This window comes from Tyto alba, unplaced genomic scaffold (genome assembly GCF_018691265.1).
Source record: "Tyto alba isolate M040663 unplaced genomic scaffold, T.alba_DEE_v4.0 Super-Scaffold_20000042, whole genome shotgun sequence".
NCBI classification, from domain to species: domain Eukaryota; kingdom Metazoa; phylum Chordata; class Aves; order Strigiformes; family Tytonidae; genus Tyto; species Tyto alba.
The window spans coordinates 13,068,458-13,089,245 of NW_024881293.1; the positions used below are offsets into that span (position 1 = coordinate 13,068,458).

At 59.1% G+C, this 20,788-nt stretch overlaps 3 protein-coding genes across 8 annotated transcripts; 2 read left to right on the forward strand and 1 right to left on the reverse strand.

Moving 5' to 3' along the window:
* The first annotated feature begins 269 nt into the window (after positions 1-269).
* LOC104368744 (procathepsin L) lies at positions 270-5,610 on the forward strand. Of its 3 annotated transcripts, none has more exons than XM_032994637.2 (8): positions 270-504; positions 2,512-2,637; positions 2,772-2,894; positions 3,659-3,808; positions 4,060-4,284; positions 4,370-4,538; positions 4,723-4,837; positions 5,039-5,610. In XM_032994637.2, the coding sequence occupies exons 2-8, from the start codon at positions 2,521-2,523 to the stop codon at positions 5,136-5,138; spliced, it is 999 nt and encodes a 332-aa protein (XP_032850528.2). In that variant the 5' UTR covers positions 270-504; positions 2,512-2,520; the 3' UTR covers positions 5,139-5,610. The 3 variants fall into 3 exon arrangements, with proteins under 3 accessions (XP_032850528.2, XP_032850527.2, XP_032850529.2); XM_032994636.2 differs by having other exon boundaries at positions 270-482; XM_032994638.2 differs by having other exon boundaries at positions 270-465.
* Positions 5,611-5,946: 336 nt separating this feature from the next.
* On the forward strand, positions 5,947-10,099 carry MYDGF (myeloid derived growth factor). Its single transcript, XM_042795110.1, has 6 exons — positions 5,947-6,138; positions 6,935-6,985; positions 7,714-7,775; positions 8,105-8,186; positions 8,776-8,848; positions 9,206-10,099. Exons 1-6 carry the CDS (start codon positions 5,983-5,985, stop codon positions 9,283-9,285), a joined length of 504 nt encoding a protein of 167 aa, XP_042651044.1. The 5' UTR covers positions 5,947-5,982; the 3' UTR covers positions 9,286-10,099.
* Positions 10,100-12,040: 1,941 nt separating this feature from the next.
* Positions 12,041-19,645, reverse strand: TNFAIP8L1 (TNF alpha induced protein 8 like 1). 4 transcript variants are annotated; one of them, XM_032994640.2, is made up of 3 exons: positions 15,712-15,987; positions 14,238-14,385; positions 12,041-13,449 (listed from the first exon to the last, which is right to left on the reverse strand). In XM_032994640.2, the coding sequence occupies exons 1-3, from the start codon at positions 15,721-15,723 to the stop codon at positions 12,887-12,889; spliced, it is 723 nt and encodes a 240-aa protein (XP_032850531.1). In that variant the 5' UTR covers positions 15,724-15,987; the 3' UTR covers positions 12,041-12,886. The 4 variants fall into 4 exon arrangements, with proteins under 4 accessions (XP_032850531.1, XP_042651042.1, XP_042651043.1 ...); XM_042795108.1 differs by lacking the exons at positions 14,238-14,385; positions 15,712-15,987 and adding an exon at positions 19,445-19,645; XM_042795109.1 differs by lacking the exons at positions 14,238-14,385; positions 15,712-15,987 and adding an exon at positions 19,552-19,604.
* Positions 19,646-20,788: the final 1,143 nt, after the last annotated feature.

The window sequence follows — 20,788 nt, forward strand, 5'->3', positions numbered from 1 at the left end:
CGCAGCTCTGATCCCACGCTAGGACACGCAGAGCTGCTTTTGGCAGGTGCTGGGCCTGCCTATGCTCGCCCTCTCTGGAGCTCAAAGCTCACAAAACCTGGCCTTGCTGTTTTCCTTTCCATAGGAGAGCCAGGCATTAATTAAGTTGCTATTAAATGCCCTGAGGATGCAAGCTGGAGGCTTCTGTTTTAAATGAAAAGCATCTTACAGCTGGAGCGTTTGGCTTTCTGAACATAGATGCGAGTGTATTTGTTGCCCCTCTCTTGTCCCCACGCCCACATAATTGTCCTGACTATTGCAGTTGTGTTTTAGCTTCTACCACGCACCCTGTTAAGTAACCCCTGGTGCAGCTTTTGAGGTCGGAGGGGCGGAAGGGGAGGAAGTTGCACATCTCTGAAGTTTCCTTAAGAGAAATCTACAGACAGAAAAGTCGCTCCCCGTTCTCCCTGCCTTCTTTAGAGCCAGGTTGGTGCCAGTGGATGGTAAGAGGCTTTATTTTGCAAGGTTTGTTTCTTTTCAGTCTTCATTTAAACTGCTTTTTCCTGTCCCAAAAGAGCAAGTGTTTATTAAAATGTCTGCAATGCACTCTTAAAACGCTTTTGTCTAGGAGAGTTTACAAATGTCAGCTCCTTTGATCCCCCCAAGCTTGCTTCTGAAGCTGTAGGATTATTTGACGCCATAGAAAGGGGTTGGCTTTCTTCTTTTGGGGATTGAGAATCCCGAGAGGCATTAACCAGGAAATCACCTACCCAAATCCTGAGCTTTTCAATATGTAACAGGCTCTGTTGGGGATTGAAAGACAAATAATGTGGGAGGCCTCCACCCAGCTGTCCTGCGGGAAAGGTAATGGGAGTGTGAAGGGTGGTGCAGCTGGGTTGGTGGTATCTCTTTCGGATAGAGGATTTGCAGCTGTAGCCTGAAGTTGAGTTAATTTCCTGAGCGAGCAGTAACGGCCGGAGGAAGCAGCGGGTGCTGTAACTGGTGCTGGGGAAACCGAGCAAAAATGACTGTTCCTCAAGAATTGGGATTAAGCATGAGAGTGGCTCGGGAAGCATCTCTCCCACAAAAAAACCCACATGTGGGGCTTTATTTTTAGGTGAAGGATGTGGAGGGAGAACAGATGTTCTTGATGACTTATTTTTAAAACAAAACCACTGCTTGAGCTACAAAATTAACTCAGAAAAGCCACTGCTTGCTCTGAAAGATGCTCGAATGGAAAACTTTTCAGTATCTCCATTCCCAAAGCACGTGGAATAAAGGTGCGACAAGGGCTCTCGCTCTTGGAAAGCCACGTCAGTGGAAAGTGTGTTTGGTGATTAGGGGTGTCTCGGGCATTTGATCTCTTTCCTCTGCAGAGGCCCTGCTGTGTGCTGCGTGGCTTTGCAGAGCAGCACCCCCAGAATAACTGAAGTTACTCAGAAATACCAGGGTCCATCAAAGGAGGCGCAGGGCGTGTGACGGCGATGTGAGGAAGACAAATGGCTGCAGTGGAGGGGGGGCTGGTGGGGGCAGAAGCCGGGCCGGGGCTGGGGGAGGGCTGCGTGCGTATGTTGGGCAAAAGAAAGGGTGTAAATTGATACTGGAAAATCCTCACGGAGGGATTTTGCTGAAGCACGTACGCACGGGCAATCCCGCCTTTGTGCTGGGACAGATGCGAGGCTTCAGTCATTGCCGTGGAGCAGCGGCTCCTCCGCCTCCCCACCTCTGCAGAAAAACCTCTTATCTCTGGTTCCAGCTCGAGCCCCTTGCTCTGTGGCTGGTGCGGATTTCTGCTGGCTTTCAAGGGAAAACTGCTTTGTCCTGGCCCAGTGGCTGCAGCTTTTGCTTTGCCTCTAGTCCCAAAGCCACTCTGGGTTGGAGCTGGGAAGCTGAGTTGGCTCCAGCGAGCAGGCAAACCTTGCTCTGCGGGGGTCCAGCTATGACCCTGACTTCCCCACTCATCCTTTTGCTCGAGGCTCGATCCTGCTGGGTGCTGAGTCCCCGAGCAGGGGCAATTAGCTGTGTGTTCTTTGTGGGTGGTGCAGGGATTACTGCTGCAGAGGGAGAGATGCTGCTGTGGGAGGGGGAAGAGAGGGATGGTCCAGTGGCGGAGGAAACCAGCAGGATTTTGCAAATAAAACGAGCGGGGAGAGGCAACACCATCCCTGCTGCTCTTGCTGCCCTTTTGTCTGTGTTTGCCTCCTCCTGCCATCCAGGCTCGGCAATCTCGTGAAGTTGCTTGTTCCTCTCCTAAAAAGGACAGTTAAATGCCACCCAAAGGACAGCTAAGACCTCCTAAAGCTCCTGTCAAAACAGCAGTGTGGCCACGCAAAAGCTGATCCAGCTGGAGGCGCCGACATCTCTTCCCTCTGGCTTGGCCGCTTTGTTTGCATTTCTCTGCCTCCTCCCTCACCTCTAATCCAGGCTTGGAAGGGCTCAACCTGCTCCCAGCCCGTGGCCCCGGCTGGTAACCATGGGGCTCAGCCTGGGGCCCCCCCCAACCCCGCTCTTGCTGTTTCCCCCCCCCCCCAGCTGGGTGCCATGGCCATGCTGCTGGGGCTGCTGCTGGCCCTGCTGGGCTGCACCACGGCGCCGGATCCTGCCCTGGAAGAAGCCTGGGAAGGGTGGAAGAATCTCCACGCCAAGGAGTACCCAGAAGTAGGTCCTGCTTCCCCCCAGGCCTCCTGACACATGTGGGGATGGCTTTAGGGGCCGGGGTCTAACACCCCATCCTGTGTCCCCATGCTCCCCGGGGACGTTTCTGATCCTGCCGCCGTTCTGGCTCGTGGCAGGAGGTCGAGGCCACTCGCAGAGAGGTTTGGGAGAAGAACCTGCGGCGCATCCAGCAGCACAACTGGGAGGAGTCGCAGGGGCAGCACGCCTTCCGCCTGGCCATGAACCACTACGGGGACCTGGTACCCGTACCTTCCCCTCCCTGCACCTGGGGGCTGCACACCCCTCTTTGCGCCCAGGGCCTGATCTGGGGACCAGGGACCTCCCGATGAGCCCAGGGCCTGATTTGGGGACCAGGGACCTCCCGATGAGCCCAGGGCCTGATCTGGGGACCAGGGACCTCCCAATGAGCCCAGGGCCTGATTTGGGGACCAGGGACCTCCCAATGAGCCCAGGGCCTGATTTGGGGACCAGGGACCTCCCGATGAACCCAGGGCCTGATTTGGGGACCAGGGACCTCCCGATGCGCCCAGGGCCTGATTTGGGGACCAGGGACCTCCCGATGCGCCCAGGGCTTGATCTGGGGACCAGGGATCTCCCGATGCGCCCGGGGCCTGATTTGGGGACCAGGGACCTCCCGATGCGCCCGGGGCCTGATTTGGGGACCAGGGACCTCCCGATGAACCCAGGGCCTGATTTGGGGACCAGGGACCTCCCGATGCGCCCGGGGCCTGATTTGGGGACCAGGGACCTCCCGATGAACCCAGGGCCTGATTTGGGGACCAGGGATCTCCCTGTGCGCCCAGGGCTTGATCTGGGGACCAGGGACCTCCCGATGCGCCCAGGGCTTGATCTGGGGACGGGCTACCCCCAACCCGTTCTGCTGGGAGCTGCAGGTGCCCCTGGGGCTGGGATGTTTCCTGGGGGTCAACTGGTTGGTGGGGAGCCGCGTTTTGCCAGCCGGGCGCTCGTGGTATCACATGAGTTTTCCCTCGGTGACCTGCAGACGGATGAGGAGTTCAACCAGCTCCTGAATGGCTTCACCCCAGCGTGGCGGGAGGAGCCGGCGCGGCTCTTCCAAGCGTCAGTGGCCCTGAAGACCCCAGCGGAGGTGGACTGGCGGGCGAAGGGCTACGTGACACCGGTGAAGAACCAGGTGGGCACAGGGTGGGGGCTGGCCAGGGCTTTGCGATGGGTGCCCAGAGGCTGGGCAGCAGAAAACAAGCAGCATCATCCTCCCAAGCACCAAAAAATCTCTGGGCAACCCGGAGAAGCAGCTCCCATAGTTTTGGCTGCTGCCGTTTTGCAGCTGAGGTGCTGGAGAGCAGCACTGGAGGGTCACTGCATCCTTCTCCAGCAGGTTTCAGGTCAAGGCTGTGACCCTCCTGCTGTCCCCATCTCACCCAGGGGCACTGCGGGTCATGCTGGGCATTCAGTGCCACGGGAGCCTTGGAGGGGCTCGTTTTCAACTGGACGGGGAAGCTGGCAGTGCTGAGCGAGCAGAACCTCATCGACTGCTCACGAAAGCTGGGCAACAACGGCTGCCACGGCGGCTACATGACCCGCGCCTTCCAGTACGTGCGTGACAATGGTGGCTTGAACTCGGAGCACGTCTACCCCTACGTGGCCACGGTAAGGGATGGCAGGTGGCCCCGGGGACACGGCAGAACGGTGCTGGTGGGTCCCAGCCCCGGTGTCACGCTCTCCCTTCCCTCAGGACACCTCCAGCTGTCAATACAACCCTCGGGACAGGGCAGCCAACTGCTCTGCCATCTGGCTGGTAGCCCAGGGCAGTGAAGCGGCGCTGGAGCAGGCGGTGGCAGCCGTGGGCCCCGTGTCTGTGGCGGTGGATGCCAGCGGCTTCCACTTCCACTTCTACAAGTCGGGTATCGTCTCGTTCTTTGTGGTGTGGAAGGGCAAACTGAGGCAGGGTTCCCTCGCTGCAAAGGGTGGGCTGCTGAGCCCTTGTTGAGCCCCAGAGTTTCCCCAGCATAGGATCCACCACCCTACTTTCACCCAAAAAAGTGATCAGGGCTGGCCCGCGGCTCACCTCAGCTCTGCTCTTCCCAGGCATCTTTAGCAGCATGTTTTGCAGCCAGCGGGTGAACCACGGGATGCTGGCCGTGGGCTACGGAACAAGCCAGGAGCTTGGGCGCAACGTGAGTTACTGGATCTTAAAGAACAGGTAGGAGCTAAGGGTGGCCCCCAAACCTGCTGCCCCTTTCACCCCACAGGCACAGCCTGTCCCCCCTTTCCTGCTGCGTGGCAGGAGCATCCCTGTCCCAGGGGGTGCTCTGGCTCCCGTGCCCGTCTCGCCCTCCCCAAGCAGGGCCGGTTCTCCGTGTGTGGGAACGTGGATGTGCTCATTCTCCATCTCTTCCTCCAGCTGGTCGGAGGTTTGGGGCGAGCAGGGCTACATCCGCCTGCTGAAGGGTGCCGACAACCAGTGCGGGGTGGCCAACCAGGCCAGCTTCCCTGTGCTGTGAGCCGGGACATCCCTCCCTCCCCGGGGGCATCTCTCCCTGACCCTGGCTGCGGATCCACGGCTGTTTCCTTCTGGAAAAGGGCTTTTGTTTGTGTGCGGTGAGGAGCAATTAAAAGTGGCACAGCTAATCGCTCTGCGCCTGCAAATGGGTGGCCAGGCAGGGTTTGGTGGCGGAGGCGAGGCTTCTCCTGTTCCTGGTGGGGAAGGCAAAGCTCCCTCCACAAGATGCTCGGCGAGCGGCGATTTCTCCACGCCTTTCCTCCCAGCCTGGCCCTTTCCTTCCCCTCCTGTGGCCCCTTTTCTTTCCAGCTGAATCCCAAATGCCACCAGTCAGGGATGGATTTTCTGGCTGTGGCTGCAGCTCTATCCGACCCTGCAGCGGCCGAGCCCCTGCACATCTAGCTCTTTAAAACAAACTAACAAACAAACAGGTTTTTACCCCATTAAACCTGCGTGACAAGGCAGAAAACGAACCTTTCGCCCTACCCTGCTTTTTATTTCCTCCCCCCCACCCCCCCCGAATAACTGTGGGGGGGGTTTGGTGCCCCGCACACACAGCTCCGCAGCCTCGAGGGTGAGCTGGGGCAGGAGGCGCTGCAGGGACCTGGGACCCCGCCTGGGCTCCCCAAAATGCCCCATGGCTACCCCGTAACCCCCAGTGGGAGCACCCACACGGCAGAGCGTGGCCGCCGGGGCCCGGGCTGAGGAGGTGGGCCGCGGCCCCCGAAGGGTTAATCTGCCCGGGCACCTTGCCCACACCCAAGATGGCCGCCGGGGCGCCCGCTGAGCGGCCGCTGCCCGCGCTGACCCCTCCCGGCCGCCGTAGCCCGGGCTTCCTTCCCAAGATGGCGGCGCCCAGCGGGAGGAGCGGCTGGGCGCTGTGGGCCGCGCTGGTGCCCGCCGCCCTGCTGTGCCTGGCGGCCCGCGCCGCGGAGGAGCAGAGCGCGGCCGACTTTGACGTGCGGCCCGGCGGGGAGGTTCACTCCTTCTCCCGGAGCCTGGTGAGGGGCGAGGAGGGAGGGAGTGAGGAGAGGGTACGCGCCTCGCCCCGACTGGCCGCGGGGCACGTCGCTCCCGCCTCCCGCCACGGGGATTGGCTGCCAGCGAGGGAAGGCGGGACGAGTTGATGGAGGTGGCGTGGGGGGGGGGGTGTCGCTAGGGACGGGGATCCCCAAGGGCAGGAGGCTCCCAAGGAGAAGGGGGAGCCCCCGCGGAGAAGGGGGTCCTCAAGCAGAAGAGGGTCCCCAGTGTGGGGCGGGCGTGTGTGTGTGTGTGTATGTCTTCGGCAGAAGGGGTCCCCGAGGAAAATGGGCCCCCCGAGGTGGGATTGTCTCCGTGGTGGAGACCCCCAGGGAGGGAGGCTCGCCATGGAGAATGGCCCCCGGGGAAGGGGATCCCCAAGGGGGTTTCCAAAGGGAGGAGGTGCCCCAAGGGGAGGGAGGGGTCCCCCTGGGAAGGAGAACTGCCCAGGGGAAGGGGCCCAATGCAGAAGGGGACGGTGGGTGCCTGGGGTCCCCCAGAACAGGAAACCTGGCCACAGGGTCCTGTTGACACCCCACGGGGGATGAGGGTCGTGGGGTCCCTGGCTCTGCACTCTGCCGGGGTCCGGACGCGGACGTGGCCCACGCTCCTCCTTGGGCACCCCTGGGCGAGACCGCGGGGGGCTGCACTGTGCCGCAGGCCTTGTGATTCCCTCGGGTGTCACCAGATCTCACGTTACCGCCGAGAAGCGGCTGATGGTGAACAAAGAGAAGATCTTGCTCGAGTGAGGTTGCTCATCATTTTCTTTTCTTCCAGGGGGATTACACCTGCACCTTCACATACTCAGCTCAGGGAGGAACGAACGAGGTGAGTTGGGCAAACCTCTGAGCGTTTCCCTTACATTTGCTCTCTACAGCTTGCACAGCGTGAGAAGCTGTTCAGGACAATTTCGTTCGTGACAAGCTGATTCCAGGGACCGGGAGCTGTGAGGAAGGAGGGTTGCACCATTTTCAGTGCTGTATGTTTGCAAAAGTAACTTGTTGGATTTGCTCCCTGAATGGAAGCGTCCTTCGCGTGTTGCAACGATGCAGTGGTTCATGAGGCTGTGACATTTGTAAGGCTTAAGAGATCTCTGGGCTGGATGTCTCTGGAGAACAGGGAGTGACATTTTCATACCCCAGTTGGTAGGAAGGACCTCATAGGAGTAACTCTTGCCTTCTTTAGGAGGCTTGAAAGTTTTTTGCAGCTCGTATTGCTGCTGCAGTAAGTACTGTGCAGATACACAGTTTGTACTTTGTTATCTGCAAGTCCTGTTAGAATCAGGTCCTTTTCTTTTAGCGTAAAGGGAAATGAGATGTTAACTCTTTTCCATAACTGTACTGATGAAATTGTGGAGAGAGGGCAACTGCACAACCTTTGTGCAATGTAAAGTAAAAGGGGCCATTAGCCAGGGTTGTGTACTTAGGGTGTGTTATTTTAGAGTGGTTGAAACTTGTCGTGCCTGCAGCTGGGAGGGGAGGTGACTGGCCTTGGGAGTGAGCAGGAAGACCGAGGCTTTTACCCACATTAACTCTTTGGACCTTTCCCCTCTGCAGCAATGGCAGATGAACATTGGAGTCAGTGAAGACAACCTGCTTTTCTCCTGCTCCATCTGGAGGTGTGTTCTTTAATCCCAAACTCTCTGAGGCAAAAGCAACCATAAGGCAGGTGGGATCTGGGCCAGGGACCCTGCCTCCGGCTTGGTTTTGCCTCTCTGCAGGGCAGCACCGGAGGGCTTTCCTCTCCCGAGAGACGCTGTGACTTTGGGTGGGCTCTTTAGCCAGGCAGTGGTTTATAAATGCTGTGTTCCCCCCTCTCCACCCTCCTCACTAGAAGGAACTACAAGAGAGATAGAGGTGGTTGTGGGAGTAGGAAGCCACGAATCCTGAGCTCATCTGCACCTCTACCCTCTCTGCCAGTGCCAAAGACTCTGCTTTCTTGTTTCAGGCCCCAGGGGAAGTCGTATCTCTTCTTTACCCAGTTTAAAGCTGAAGTGAAAGGAGCCAAGATAGAGTATGCCATGGCTTATGTAAGTCCCAGCTGATCACTTGGAAGCAGGCATGTAGGAGGCTGCTATAAAACATGAATTGCACATGGAAAACATTTATTAGACATCTGTGCAATAAAACGTCCTCCATCGCATCCCTAATTAGAAAGTGGTGGCAGTCAGGAGAGTGGCTGCAGGTAGGCTCCTGTGCACCATTTTATTTCTGCTCCCTCAACACCATCGGTTTGTTGCTGGCTTTGCCAGCACCGGTGACTCCAGAAGACACCATCCTGCCAAGGTGTACTGCACCAGGGGTCTTGGTTTACCTCAACAAATTGCATGTGACAAAGTAAATAAAACCTCTACTGGTGCTTTTGTCTGGTTCATTCTTCCATTTCCCAGTGGTGAGGCCTTCAGTCACCTGAAGGAGACAAGTTCATGGTTTAATAGGAAATGGAAAAATAGCCAGAGATTTTCCTTCACATTTCCTTTGTGGATTTAATTCTTTCACTCCATGTTATTAAAACACAAATTTGTTCTTTTTCAAAATCTGCTGTTTGTTTGTTTGCTTTAAATATAGTAGCTTCTTGGATTGCCTCAACTGCTTAAACCTTCTTCCTTCCCATTTCAGTCTCAAGCTGCAGTGGGTGGACAAAGCGACATCCCCTTAAAACAGGAAGAATTTGAAATCACCGAAACAACAGGTCTGTGACCGAGAGAACTATGTGAGAAAGGGGCTGGTGTGGGAGACAGGCCTGGCTGTCTACCAGGAAATGAGTATTCAAGGTTAATGCAGATAGGAGGACAGTGCATGTTATGGAATCAGGGGTATAGTGTTCTTGATCCACAGCTGGCAGCAGGATTTTGCAGGTCCCGTTCCAGTGTAAATGTTAAATTAGCATGGGGGAAGAACGGGATTATCACAACATGCTTGTCGCATGCATAAGAAGGAAGTGCAATGCCCGACTCGCTGGCTTTATCGTCCTGGAAGGGAACCAACAGGGCTGTTTTGTTCATGCCTTACCATCTGTTTATCCTCTGCTTGTTTTCTCTCTTTCTAGTGTCTCACAGGGACGGCAAGTTCCGTTTTGAACTGTCCAAACTCATGATTGTAGCAAAAACACCCCGTGACGAGCTGTGACCCCGAGGCCAGTGTTGGGGTCGGGTGTTTTGGCTGGAAGAGCATGGCAGTTAGAGAGAATTACTTGTTAACTGCGGGTTTTTTTGGTTGGCCAAACCTTTTATGTTTTCCATATTGAAATGTGCTCGGGTCCAACACAAGTGAGGCTTGGAGGTGTTAAGACAGATGCATTCTGTCTTGTGTCAGAGTAACAGTGTGCTTTGCAGCTGGAAACCTCCTCTGAGACTCCTGATCTGCAGCCAGCCATTCTGTCACCCGCTTTCTGCTTGGTTGATCTGCTGAACATGGTGAAGCTTCCCTGAATGGGGGCTCCTTATCTCCCTTGCTAGGAAGAGCAATGCAAAAAGATAAGTGGCTGGATTTAAACATGGTTTGCTAAAGGAAAGTTGTTAACTCTGTAGTCTCTGGAGGGGAGACAGGATTTCTTTCTCTGCAAGCACGACAGGAAGAAATAATTAAATTGGGTGGGAGGGGGAAGGAAGGGATGGAGTTGGCCAAAGCTGTCTGACTCCTTGTGGAGTGCAGCTACCGAAGACCAGAGCTGGCTTTGCTGGGGAGGATGTTCTGGACCTGTCCTAGTGCAGAGCGCGGGTTGGGATAACTTGATGTGGGGAAGGCAGAGCTGCTTATTCTGACACAACTCAGGAATCAATCCGAGCAACACTTTCATGTCTCAGTACAACTGCAGGACTATTTTCTACGTACAGAAGTGATTTTTTTCTTATCTAGAGTAATAACAGTGAGGGAATGTGGAATTCCTTTCCTGTGTAAATACAACACAAATAAAGAAATAAAGCATCGTGCTCTGGCCTGAGTTTGCTCTGCTCTGTGACTCTTGTCCTCTCCAACTGGATGCCCAGGGAGCGGCGTGGCCTTCGGCGTTTCCTTGGCCGGGAGGAGCCAAGATGTCACAGGGGAGTTTGGAGGCTGCAGAGGCTTTATGGGGGTTCCCCCAGCTGAGGGGAGTCCCAGCACGTGAGAACAAGGCTCCAGCTGTAAGTTTGCTTAACCCAGCACTGTCATGACAAGTGCTTTTGATGCCTGGTGATGGTTGTGGACGCTGATGGCTGCTTTGCCCATGCGGGGTGGGGGGGGGAGTTTCCTATTTTTTCGGCAGTCTGGGGGTGCTCTGCACTGGTGATTTTACAAGCTCTCCTTTGCAGGCTGTTCATAAATGCTTCTTTCTCCGCTGTGCCGCTCCTGGATCTGCAGATAACCTGCAGGGCCCAGGAGTGTCCCCAGTGTGCTCCTACCCGAGCTCCAAGCTTAGGGTGCTGATGTTGCAGGTCTCTGACCTTCCTCCCTGTTTAACCAGTCGCTTGGAGAGAACCAGACCAAAGGGAGTTGCAGGGGCTCGTTTGTCCCAGACTTGTACAGCCAGGGTTGGGATGGGAAACGCAGGCTGTAATACGGCTTTTCTAGCAGCGTGTGCGCTGTCCGGGGCAATTCCAAGACAAAAAAAGTTTGGGAACGAGGTGGGTGTTTGCCGTGAGGGGAGAAATTACAGATTAGGACGTGAGGGAAAGCTGGTGCTGGGCGTTTGGTGGGTTGTGTGGTCCTGGGGTGTACGAAACCCTGGGGACAAAGGGAACAGCCGTGAGCCGGGGCTCATCTGAGCAGAGATGTTTCATGCAATTAAGGAGCGTCTGGCAGCTGGTGCTGACACGCGCCTCGAGAACAGCCCAGCGAAGCGTTTCTGGCTGTCGGTGCCGCCGCCGCACCCGTCAGCCCCGTTCCACTTTGCCTGCTCGCCGCATCTGCCGGTAACTCCGCCGAGTCGTTCCCAGCTCCGGCTCCTCTTCAGCACACGCCTGACAGCTGCCGCGAGCCCGGCGGGGACGGGAACGTCTGTTCTCAAATGCCAAGCGCCAAAAACCGACTTCGCCCTGTCCCCCTCCAAGGGACCAACACCTCGGTGGACCTTGGCCGTGTTCTTCTCCATGCACACCTGTAAATGTGCTTCACCCCCCGCCCCGGGCTGCGCCGCGCCATTCAATTAGCTGCGATCGCTGCAGCCAGGCCTGTGAAACCACAGAGATAGGGGCTTTATTTCTTTTATTTCATCTTTAAGGCTGAAAGTTATCGGTGCCTCGAGCCAGCGGTGGAAAGGGAGCAGCGAACGGGAGCCGTGGAGCCGTTCTCTGCCCGCGAGCGTTGGCAGCCTCCCGTGCCTGGAGACATCCCATGGAACAGGAGGCACAAGAAGGTCGCGGAGATAAGGCCGGCTGAGATTGTGCTGCGTCTTGTATGCTAAAAAGGGCAATTTTCGGTGCTCAGAGCCCCGATCAGCATGTTGGAAGCGGGCCACGGCGGGTGCATCCACGCTCTGAGAGCACAGCGCTTTTACAACGTGCCTGCATTGAATTCTGCAAAGTTGCCCGTTGCTTGCTGCTATCAGGGTTGTGCTTTTCCAGCTCCCGCTGTGCAGCGAGGGGACACAGGGCTGCAGAGGAGCACGTGTGGGTGCCTGTGTGGGAGCAGAATTTGCTCCCTTCTGGGACCCCAGACATTTGCCATCGGTTTGTGCTGGGTTTTGTACCATGTTTCCTCCCACCAGTTCAGCGCCGGCCATGCAAAGCTGGGAGCTGCTGTGCCACGGAGCAGGGGCAGCCTGGCCGGCAGCGATGCCAGGGAATGGAGAGTAAAAACCCCAGGTTGCAGAGAGAAATTGCCATTTAAAAGACAAAACCAACTGCCCCCAGCGCTCATTTTATCACTGGCAACCGCCTCTGTAACAACCGCATGGAAGCACCCAGGCCAAACAGGTGAGTTTATTTAAATAACTCATCAGGGCTACAGAGTTTGCTAAAAAATAACAATCATAACTCAGTCGAGGACACGTAAAACATATGAAAACCTAGGGAGAGCTTTGGACAACCACGGAGGAAGGCTTCAGAGCCACTGCGGTGGTACCGTCCCGGGAGGCTGGTGGGGGGAGTTGGGTCTTGGATGAAGGGGTGTGCCTGGGGTGCAGGGAAGGAGTGGGTCCCTCCAGCCCCAAGGGACAGCAAGGTGGGATCTTTCTGGTGTCAAGGACTTGTCTTTCAGGAGGCCAAAGCCCATGCTAGCCTTCCTACCCTGGGCAGCACGAGCCTGGCCCGTGGTTTGCTCCCATCATGTCATGGAGCTGCTGAAAGACAAACCATGGGGCTCCACGACCTGTTGGTCTTAGGGTCTCACAACCGTTCATCCAAGCAACTGCCCACCCGCTTAGAGGTGTTAACACACCACGAGTCTTTGGTTTGGTTTTCCCCCGGGAGAGTTACAATAGAGTTCAAGGTGAGCAGTCCAGTTCCTTGGACTCTAAGCTAAGAGCACTTGGTGGGCAAAGGAAATCAAACTGTACAGCAGGAGCCCAGAGGCCCAGGATCACCTGGAAAGGACTCAAGCCCAGTGCAGGGAGGGTTTGCAGACCCCGGGCAAGGGTTAGACAAAGTCAAGAAGTTCATTCTTTTGTAGAAATGAGGAGAAAATCAGTTAGCACTACAGAGGAGAAGAGGACGACAAGCCTCATGGTGGTCAAAACAGGCATACGTCCCATCCTCGGTCTCACAGGAGGCAGAGTCCAGCAGTCACTGCCAATGGCCCGTCTTGGCCAACTTCATATGTTGTCCTCCTCCAGCATCTTGTTAACCCCTTCACAAATCCTCTTCAGGTGGGTGCGGTAGGGCTCGGATGGCCCGTAGAGAGCCGAGAGGAACTCATAGTCCGCAAAGTGATTGAAGACATGGTTGATGCGGGAGTGGGATTTGGCCGTCAGGTGCCCGTTGACAGCCTGGTGCAGCAGGTCCCGGCACTCTGTCAGCACGCCCGACATGACCCTGCGGTCGAAGGTGAAGTCTATCTGGTGGAAGCTGACAGCCGTCATAGCTAAGGTGTGCACCTTCTTGCGGAAGCGCTCCATCACCAGCAGCTCCTCGGGACTGAACTGCCCGTTGCGGTAGAGCACGCCCAGCTTCATGACGATCTTGATGAGGTTTTTGATGATCTTCTGGGCCTCTTTGCGGTTGTGGGTGTACTCCTTGGTGGCCCGGTAGAGCTCATCCAAGATCTCGCTGCTGGTGTCATCAATGAAGACGTTGGCTATGGTCTTGGTAGCCATCTTGCTCAAGAGCTTCTTCTGGGCCTGCAGGGCCAAGTTCTTGGTGCTGAAGGTGTCCATCTCTGCAGAGGGAAGAGGGACACACACACAGTTCAGCCCATGCCCTCGGTCGGTCCCCATCCCCTCTCCTCCCCACGCAGCCTTCTGGAAGGAGAAAGAGCATCTCTGGCCCATGGCAAGCTCCTGGGTGCTGAGGCAGGCGAAAGCTGAACTCACGCCCCAGGTTTTGTTGGTGGGATGAGTTACAGGGTGTTCCCACCTTCCTTCCCCCGAGCTCTGGGGAGATGCTGCAGCGCGACGGGCAGCATCGGGGGCGAGCGAGGTCTCCCTACCTGGGAATTGTCCGCGACCCTCCACCCCCTTCTCCCAGCTGTGACTGGTGCTGCCCTCCTCCTGGTGCAGGAAGGACTATTGCCCCATCATTTTAACATTTTTTCTTCCTTAAAACGTGACTCATTTCCTGCAGGGTGAGCTGGGGACAGCCCAGGTGATGGCTGAGTCACCCACCGCAGCGGGCACAGCCACGTGCTGGCGTACAGCCCGGTGCTCACCGAGGCTGGAGCGGCACGGCCACTTTGCAGCACCCACCAACACGTGTCGAAGCCTTTTTCTCCGGCACCGCCTGCCCTGGTATGCCCACGCCGTCGGAGCTTGGACTCGTTCTGCCACCATCTCGGCTTCCTCCAGAGCCGGCACGAGCATCGCACGGAGGTGAATAATTCAGCAAGCCAGAAACCTCACCCCTTGCTCACCTACAGCCTGACTCCCCCCACGCCAGCAGGACCAAATCAATCATCTTGGGCAGATTATGGCTTCAAAAACCGCCGTGAATGAACAAAATGCCACTGACCCTGGAGATGCATCTTGCCCCGGGAAATCGCAGAGCTACAAATCACGGGGGAGGCGAGAACAGCATGATAACAACCGGCTCCTGCGCCAGGATGGATGGCCAGAGATGGGGGTTGCTTATGCAAGAGCCTGCACGTGGCACGGTCAGCCTGGCAAAGCAAGAGCAGGGAAGGGATGGGATCACGCTATAAATACGTCACCAGCGAGGGAGAAGAGCTATTTAAGCTAAAGGATGCTGCTGGTGTGAGAATGGAGGGGGATAAATTGGCCAAGGATAGAGAGGGGAAAGTTAGGGTTATTCCAGTGCAAGAACCGAGTCTGTCCCCATTGGGGGCAGCCCTGTGAAATCCCCCCCAAAGCTGAGCCACCACGGGGATCCTTGATCTCGCCCCTACCACCACGGAGCACACACTGGGCTCTCGGGACAAACCCCGGCTTCCCACGGGGCTCGGGTACCCCGCCGTGGCCAAGGCTCCGTCTCACTGCAGCCGGTCGTGCAAGAGCAATGGTGCAAGGGCGATGGTGCAGGGGCAGTGGTGCAAGCTGAGCGCCGGCTTCCCCAGCACCATCCAGCCGCCGGCTCCCCGAGGGCGGCCGAGGCTCTGCGAGGGCGTGAATTAAGCGAGCAGTAACGGAGCTGCCGTCACCGGTGCCATGCGAGCCGCCGCATGCAGCGTTATTTACAGCCCTTAGGAAAAACACAGAGGTTTGGAAGTATTTCCTTCGACGTGAAAACATTGATTTTTGCCAGCGTGAGCTTCGAGCTGAGGCTCTCGCGCTTAATAAGACAGAAATGACAAAGCAGTGGCTGCATTTGCAGAGCTGTCGGCAGCTCCCAGGCGGGTCGGGCTCATTTAATGCCGATGGCCCCGTGCACGAGATGCTGCCGGAGCCGAGCCTGGGGAGACGGGCAGGATGGGCAGAGGCAGCGTGGCTAAATCTTCTCTCCCTTGGCTGTACGGGGGACTCGCTCTGCCCATGGCGGGCAGCCTCCTCCGAGCAGGACTTTGCCGTGGTGTTGGCACCCTGGAAGTCCCCTCCTTTGCGTCCCACCGTGGCTGTGGGGTGCCCTGGGCTCCCCTGCCGGGAGCGGTGTCGAGAAAAATAGGAATTCCCACACCTGAGCAATCTGTTGGGCGACCACAGCCATAAAGTGAGTGCAAACCCCACCTGTGGAGCCCATAAAAAAATAGGAAGCGCCGGCTCCTGTGAGCTGCTCCGCGTGCCCACGGCTCCCAATTAGCGACTGTAATAACATCAACCCTCCACTCCTGGCACCGAATAACGCCTGGCTGCCCCACAGCCTCCTCCTGCCAAGGATTGGGGAGATTTCCCGCCCGTGGGGGGAAACTGAGGCACGAAGCAGTGGCTGGGGGTCTTTCCTGGACCCTAAAAACATGACCTTCTCCCTCTCCAGCGCCCGTGGGCTGTTTTGCAGGTCGCTGGCTGCAAACCCCAAGGAAACCCAAGCTCACCTCCCAGCGCATTCGCTCCCGCTCAGCACCAGGCCGGTTAACCCAGCACCCTCCGCACCACGCTCTGTCCCACCAGGACCTGCTGACTCAGCACCAACTGGGAGATTTCACTGGAACGAGCCGTTTTCCTGCCGGGAAGGGCCCCGCGACCCCATTGTTCGTGGAGGGGCTGCTATCGGCGCGCGGAAGAGGCAAGCCTTGCCCCGACGAGCAAACTCGAGACTGAAATAAACCACCCCATTTCCTTCCTGTCGCTGAAGTTTCCAGCCCTGCTCAGGACTTGTTTTTTTTTTCTCCCCCTTCTTCTTTTTAATGAAAACGCCCTCAAAAACCAGCTTCTTCTACCAAAACAGAGCAGCCGGGTGTTGCATTCACTGAGTCCCTCCCTGCTCCGGAAGAGCGCGGTGGGGCTGTGGTCCCAACGGTGGCTTTGGGGACAGTCACCGCCCATTTTGGGGGGGGGTTTCCACCCATTTTGCAGGTTTCAGGGTGGGGTTCACAGCGGTGGGTGCGAGGGCTCGGCTGAAGGTTGGGACATCTGGATGGGGATGAGGTGACATGGGCAAAGTCCCTGCCCTGGGGACGGACGGGTGCCAGCACCGGGGCACAGCAGCATCCCAGCCGCGCCGAGGGCCAAATCCAGCGCTGGCAGAGGATGGGCAGCCCCGCCAGCACCTCCACCAGCAGGTTTGGCGTTCCTCCCCACCTGACCAGCACCCACGAGCATCTCATCCAACACCCAGCTGCAACCTCAGCCCCCATCCCACGGGGATCCCCCCCCCTGTAAAACATCTCCTACACCACGGCGGGCGCAAGCAAGAGCAGAGTCCGGCTCTCTCAATAAAAAGCATCAATTTAAGCTCCTGGTTTGCAGGGGGGTGAGGGGGGTGGAACATGAGACCCTGTCATCCTGCCAGCACCTGGGACCGCCGGCGCTGGCACGTGCCGTGGCAGAGCCGCCACGTGAGCAGCTCATTTACACCACAGGGGCCAAACCCAGCAGCGATGCCATCCCAGGGTAATTTCTACCTGCTCTTCCCCGACCGTCCCAGTCACCGGGTGCCCACCAGCGGCTCTGTGTGCTCGTGTGTCCCATTTGAGTCCCCCCCCGACTCCCCTGGCACCAGGCTGAATATTTCACACAGGAAAATAAAAGCACTTAAACGATTTATGGAGCAGCACAGAGCAAGCATGTGGTGTGAGGGGAGGGCTCCGCAAAGCTCCAGCTGAGAACAGAGGCACCTCTGCCTCCTCTTCCTCCTCCTCTTCCTCCTCCCCTCCAGGGCCATATTAACTTGTAGCTGTCTTGCTACAAGTTTCCTCCGACACAGAAGCATCATCTTCCCAGCTAGGGTAAATATTTAATGGTGGACATCTCCCCAGTTTTCCCTCCATCCCACATGTCGTTTCCTCCCGCTGCTCTGGAAAACATCCCTGGCTCTGCACCCCAGTATCCCCGGCCGCCCCAAACCCTTGGCCAAACACAAGGAGGGGTAGATGGGATCCCATTGCTCTGCTCTCTGTCCCCCGCCACCGCTTTCCACCAGCTCCCTGTGCCTCCAACCCCTATTAATTAATTAAAACCTGCCGCCGCGCTGGATTACAGGAGACGGGTCGGAGCGCCGGCGTGGCACGGGGATGTAACCGGAGAGCCTGACCGCCGTCACCAGCCCGTCCCCCCACCGCCCGTGACCCCGCCAGCTTCCAGACCCCATTTTACCAGCGCTGGGGCAGCAGAGGAGGAAGAGGAGGAGGAGGAGAAGGAAGGACGCGCACCGCCTTTTGCAATAGCCGTCCCTCGCACGTTGCCATGGGTGCAAACACGGAGAGCCGCCGGGTCCGGCGCGTGTGTGCCGAGCGGGGTGAGGCCAGAGAGGAAGCCACTGAGTAAACACCTTGCCTGAGGAAAAACTAATTTCTTGGCAAGGATGGCAAAACCCGCGGCCAGCACGGCTCCGGGAAGGAGGCAGGGAACGCTGGCAGCGCCTCGGCTGGGCACCGCACGGTGCATCTCGCTCCGCTCGCTCCTGGCACACGCGCCAGCGGCGCTGCCAAGCGCTCGGCCATGTCCCCAGCATTGTCCCCACCACCTCCGGCACCGGGATCTGAACTTCCCCCCATCCCATTTTCTCCTTCCCGCAGGTGCCCGCGCCACAGCTGCATTCGCAGCCCCGGCACCTGTGGGAAGGAGCAGCAGCTTTTTGGTTTCTCCTTTGCACCAAATCCAGCGTGCACCGATGCCTGGGAACGCCGATCTGCTCCGGCAACTCCGACGTGTCTGTGCAAAGAGCCGAGCGGCCGATCCGAGGGGGCTCCAGCGATGCCAACCCCAAGCGTGGGTGGTGAATCCCGCCGGCGTTTCCCGTTTGCCGGCACCGCATGGGAACGGGATCCTGGCACACGGAGAGGTGCCGACCACAGTTGCTCCGGCGGGGGTGGGGGGTACCCCCGGTGCAATCCCCGGGGTGCTGCCTTGTGCTGATTCAGGATGGGGGAGCTGAGCCAGTGCCATATCAAGGAATTCCCCCGGGACTACTGTGCTCCAGGGGGGAGGCAGCTGCAGCAGGGAGAGGAGGAGGAGGAAGCGGGGGTTATTTTACAGAGAGGAGAAGGAAGGGGGGGTTATTTTGAAGCATCTGTCTCGCCTTCCATTTCCTCCTTTTCTTTACCAAGCTGCCATCAGGCTGCTCGCTCCAGCAGCGACTTCCTTTCTCCTTCTTTTGGAGCAGACGGAGGCTCAGGAGACTCATGGGGAAGTGGAAAACGGAGATGAGGGGGGGAAAAACAGAGGCCAAACCACCGTCCGTCTGTCCATCCGTCCCGTGGCGGGGGCCTTGGTGCATCACATGCTTCCTGCCGGGGGATCGGCGAGGACAAAGCTGCTCCGGGAGGGAAGAAAAGCTCCACGGGACAATTTGGATCCGGTGCTGGGCTTGAGGTCGGCAAAGAATATTTATGGCCCAAATCCTTCCCTGCTCCAGAGCTGACAGAGCTTTGGTGGGTGGGAGTTGGGAAGTTTTACACCCAACTCTCTTGCTCCCGGCAGGATCCAGCCTCCCCAATGGGATTCGTCTCTCTGGGATTGGAGGAATTTCATCCTTTGGAGCCCGGGGGACGGGCAGCGGCCGGGTGCGGGGGAAAGACGGGGCGATGCTCGGTGCCGAGTGCTGCTGTGGGGCACCCGTCCCTGCTCTCGCACGTGGGCTCCGCAGGCGTCCCCATGGCGGGGGGGGCTCCAGTGCCTTCTCCAAACTCCCGTTAGCCGTCGCCCACCGGACCCAGCCCCTCCTCGGATTTCCCACTGGTTTTGTGGGGGGAGATCGCTCTTTCCCTGTGTTTTACCCCCGTGGGGAAACTGAGGCACGACCAGGGGCTCCCGGGAACAGCTCCGGGCTCTGCTCACTCAGCAGCTCCTGCCCCTTGGGGTTCCCTGAACCCTCGATCCCCCCCCACCCCTCGGGGCTCCCCGGGGCTGCGTTGCCCCGTGGGGCAGGTGGGGCCGCCGGTGTCCGGTGACACCGGGAGGGGGGGGGGGGACACGGCCGATGCCCCGGGGGTGAGGGGTGCGCTCGCCTCCCGGGACGAAAGGCTTCGTCCCGCTAGCGGTCCCGGGGTGGGAAACACGAGCCACGCCGGTACCGAGTGCCCCGCCCCCCACGGACCGGTGGAACCGGAAGGGGCCCGATCCCGGCAGCGCTGCACCGGCGGGCAGCGGAGCCCGGCCGGCCCTTACCTGCTGCCTGCCTCGGGGGAGCGCGGCGCCGAGACCGGGGCTGCTCCGGTGCTCCGGCGGGGCGGGACGGGGCTGGCCGGGGAGGGGGGGGAGGCGGGTTCGCTTACCCCCAGCGCCTCTCCCTGCCCGGGCGCGGCCGTGCCCCCGCAGCCGGTGCCCGGTGCCCGGTGCCCGGTGCCCGGCGGGTCCGGGCCTCCCGCCCGCGGCTGCTGCGAAGTCCCGAGCGGGGCCGGGCGCGGCGGCGGTGGGGGCGGGACCCACGGGCGGCCCCAGCCAATGGCGACGCGGGGCTTGCTACGAAGCAGCCAATGGGAGCGCGCTATTGGGGTTTCCCCCCCCGCCTCGGGGGGGGGGGGGGGAGAGGGACCGGCGGCGGGCCCGGCCCTGCGGGACACGGCGTGCGTGGGCCCGTCCCGTTAGCGCGGCGTGGATCGGGCACGGCGGTGGCGGGCACGGGGGCCTCCCTCGGGTCTGTACGGGGCCGCCTGGGTGACGGGGATCCGGGTGGGTGAGGGGGGCGTGCGTGGGTGAGGCGGTCACGCGTGGAAACGGCGTGGGATGCTGGCCAGGTGCCGGAGCGCTTTTGAGCAAGAATTTAGGAGGGCGCTGATAGACCGGGCTGAGCGTGGGCAGCACCGGGGGGGGTGGGGTGGGTCTCGCAAAGTCCCCTCTCGCCTGCGCGTGGAGGACCCCGGGTGTGCGACACCCGTGGGAAGGGGGCGACGGCGTGGGGGGTCCGCGGGACGCCTGCTCCGGTGCCAACATCCCCGCACCGGGCCCCTTTCCGCCCCTCTCCCGCCCTTTGCTGGGAGCAGCGTGCTGGGGCGTGGGGGTGGCTGTTGGGGGGGGGGGAGGTGCGGGGGAGGTTGGGAAGGGAGGGGGGTGCCCCCAGACCCTAAACCCGCGCCCCCCCCCACACTCCACCCGCTACCGCCCCCACAAACCGGGGACAGGCATCTCTGCCGCTTGGCTGGGGGAAGTGGGGTCTGGCATGGTGGGTGGCGAGTGGTGGCAGCCCCCACGGGTGGGTGCAGGGCTGGTTTCTCACTGGGGTGTCGTGGGAAACCCCCCCCCCTTTCGAGGCGGGCAGCCCGGGCTGCTGTCAGCCTTGTGGTGGGGTTTCTAGGCTGGGGTGAAGCAACCGGGGGGGTCGTGGCTGTCAACTCGTCCCTGTGCTGGGGACCCCCCCGAGCCCCGTGGTCCCACAGAGCCGTGCCGAGGTTTGCACCCCCATCCCGAGCTCCCCAGCATCGGGACTGTCAGAGCATCCTCCTCCTCCTCCTCCTCGCTCAGCGGGAAGGAGCCACCGTGCAGGATCCTAATTCTGAAAGGTGGCATTAAACA

Bases quoted from the DNA above. Each gene is read 5' to 3' on its own strand.
- TNFAIP8L1 (XM_032994640.2), bottom strand. The intron at 13,450-14,237 runs GTCAGTGGCATT...TTCCCTCTGCAG, and splicing joins GGGCAAGATGCATCTCCAGG to AGATGGACACCTTCAGCACC.
- MYDGF (XM_042795110.1), top strand. From the start codon at position 5,983: ATGGCGGCGCCCAGCGGGAGGAGCGGCTGGGCGCTGTGGGCCGCGCTG. The intron at 6,139-6,934 runs GTGAGGGGCGAG...CTTTTCTTCCAG, and splicing joins ACTCCTTCTCCCGGAGCCTG to GGGGATTACACCTGCACCTT. The intron at 8,849-9,205 runs GTCTGTGACCGA...CTCTCTTTCTAG, and splicing joins TGAAATCACCGAAACAACAG to TGTCTCACAGGGACGGCAAG.
- LOC104368744 (XM_032994636.2), top strand. The intron at 4,539-4,722 runs GTATCGTCTCGT...TGCTCTTCCCAG, and splicing joins CTTCCACTTCTACAAGTCGG to GCATCTTTAGCAGCATGTTT. The intron at 4,838-5,038 runs GTAGGAGCTAAG...CTCTTCCTCCAG, and splicing joins TACTGGATCTTAAAGAACAG to CTGGTCGGAGGTTTGGGGCG.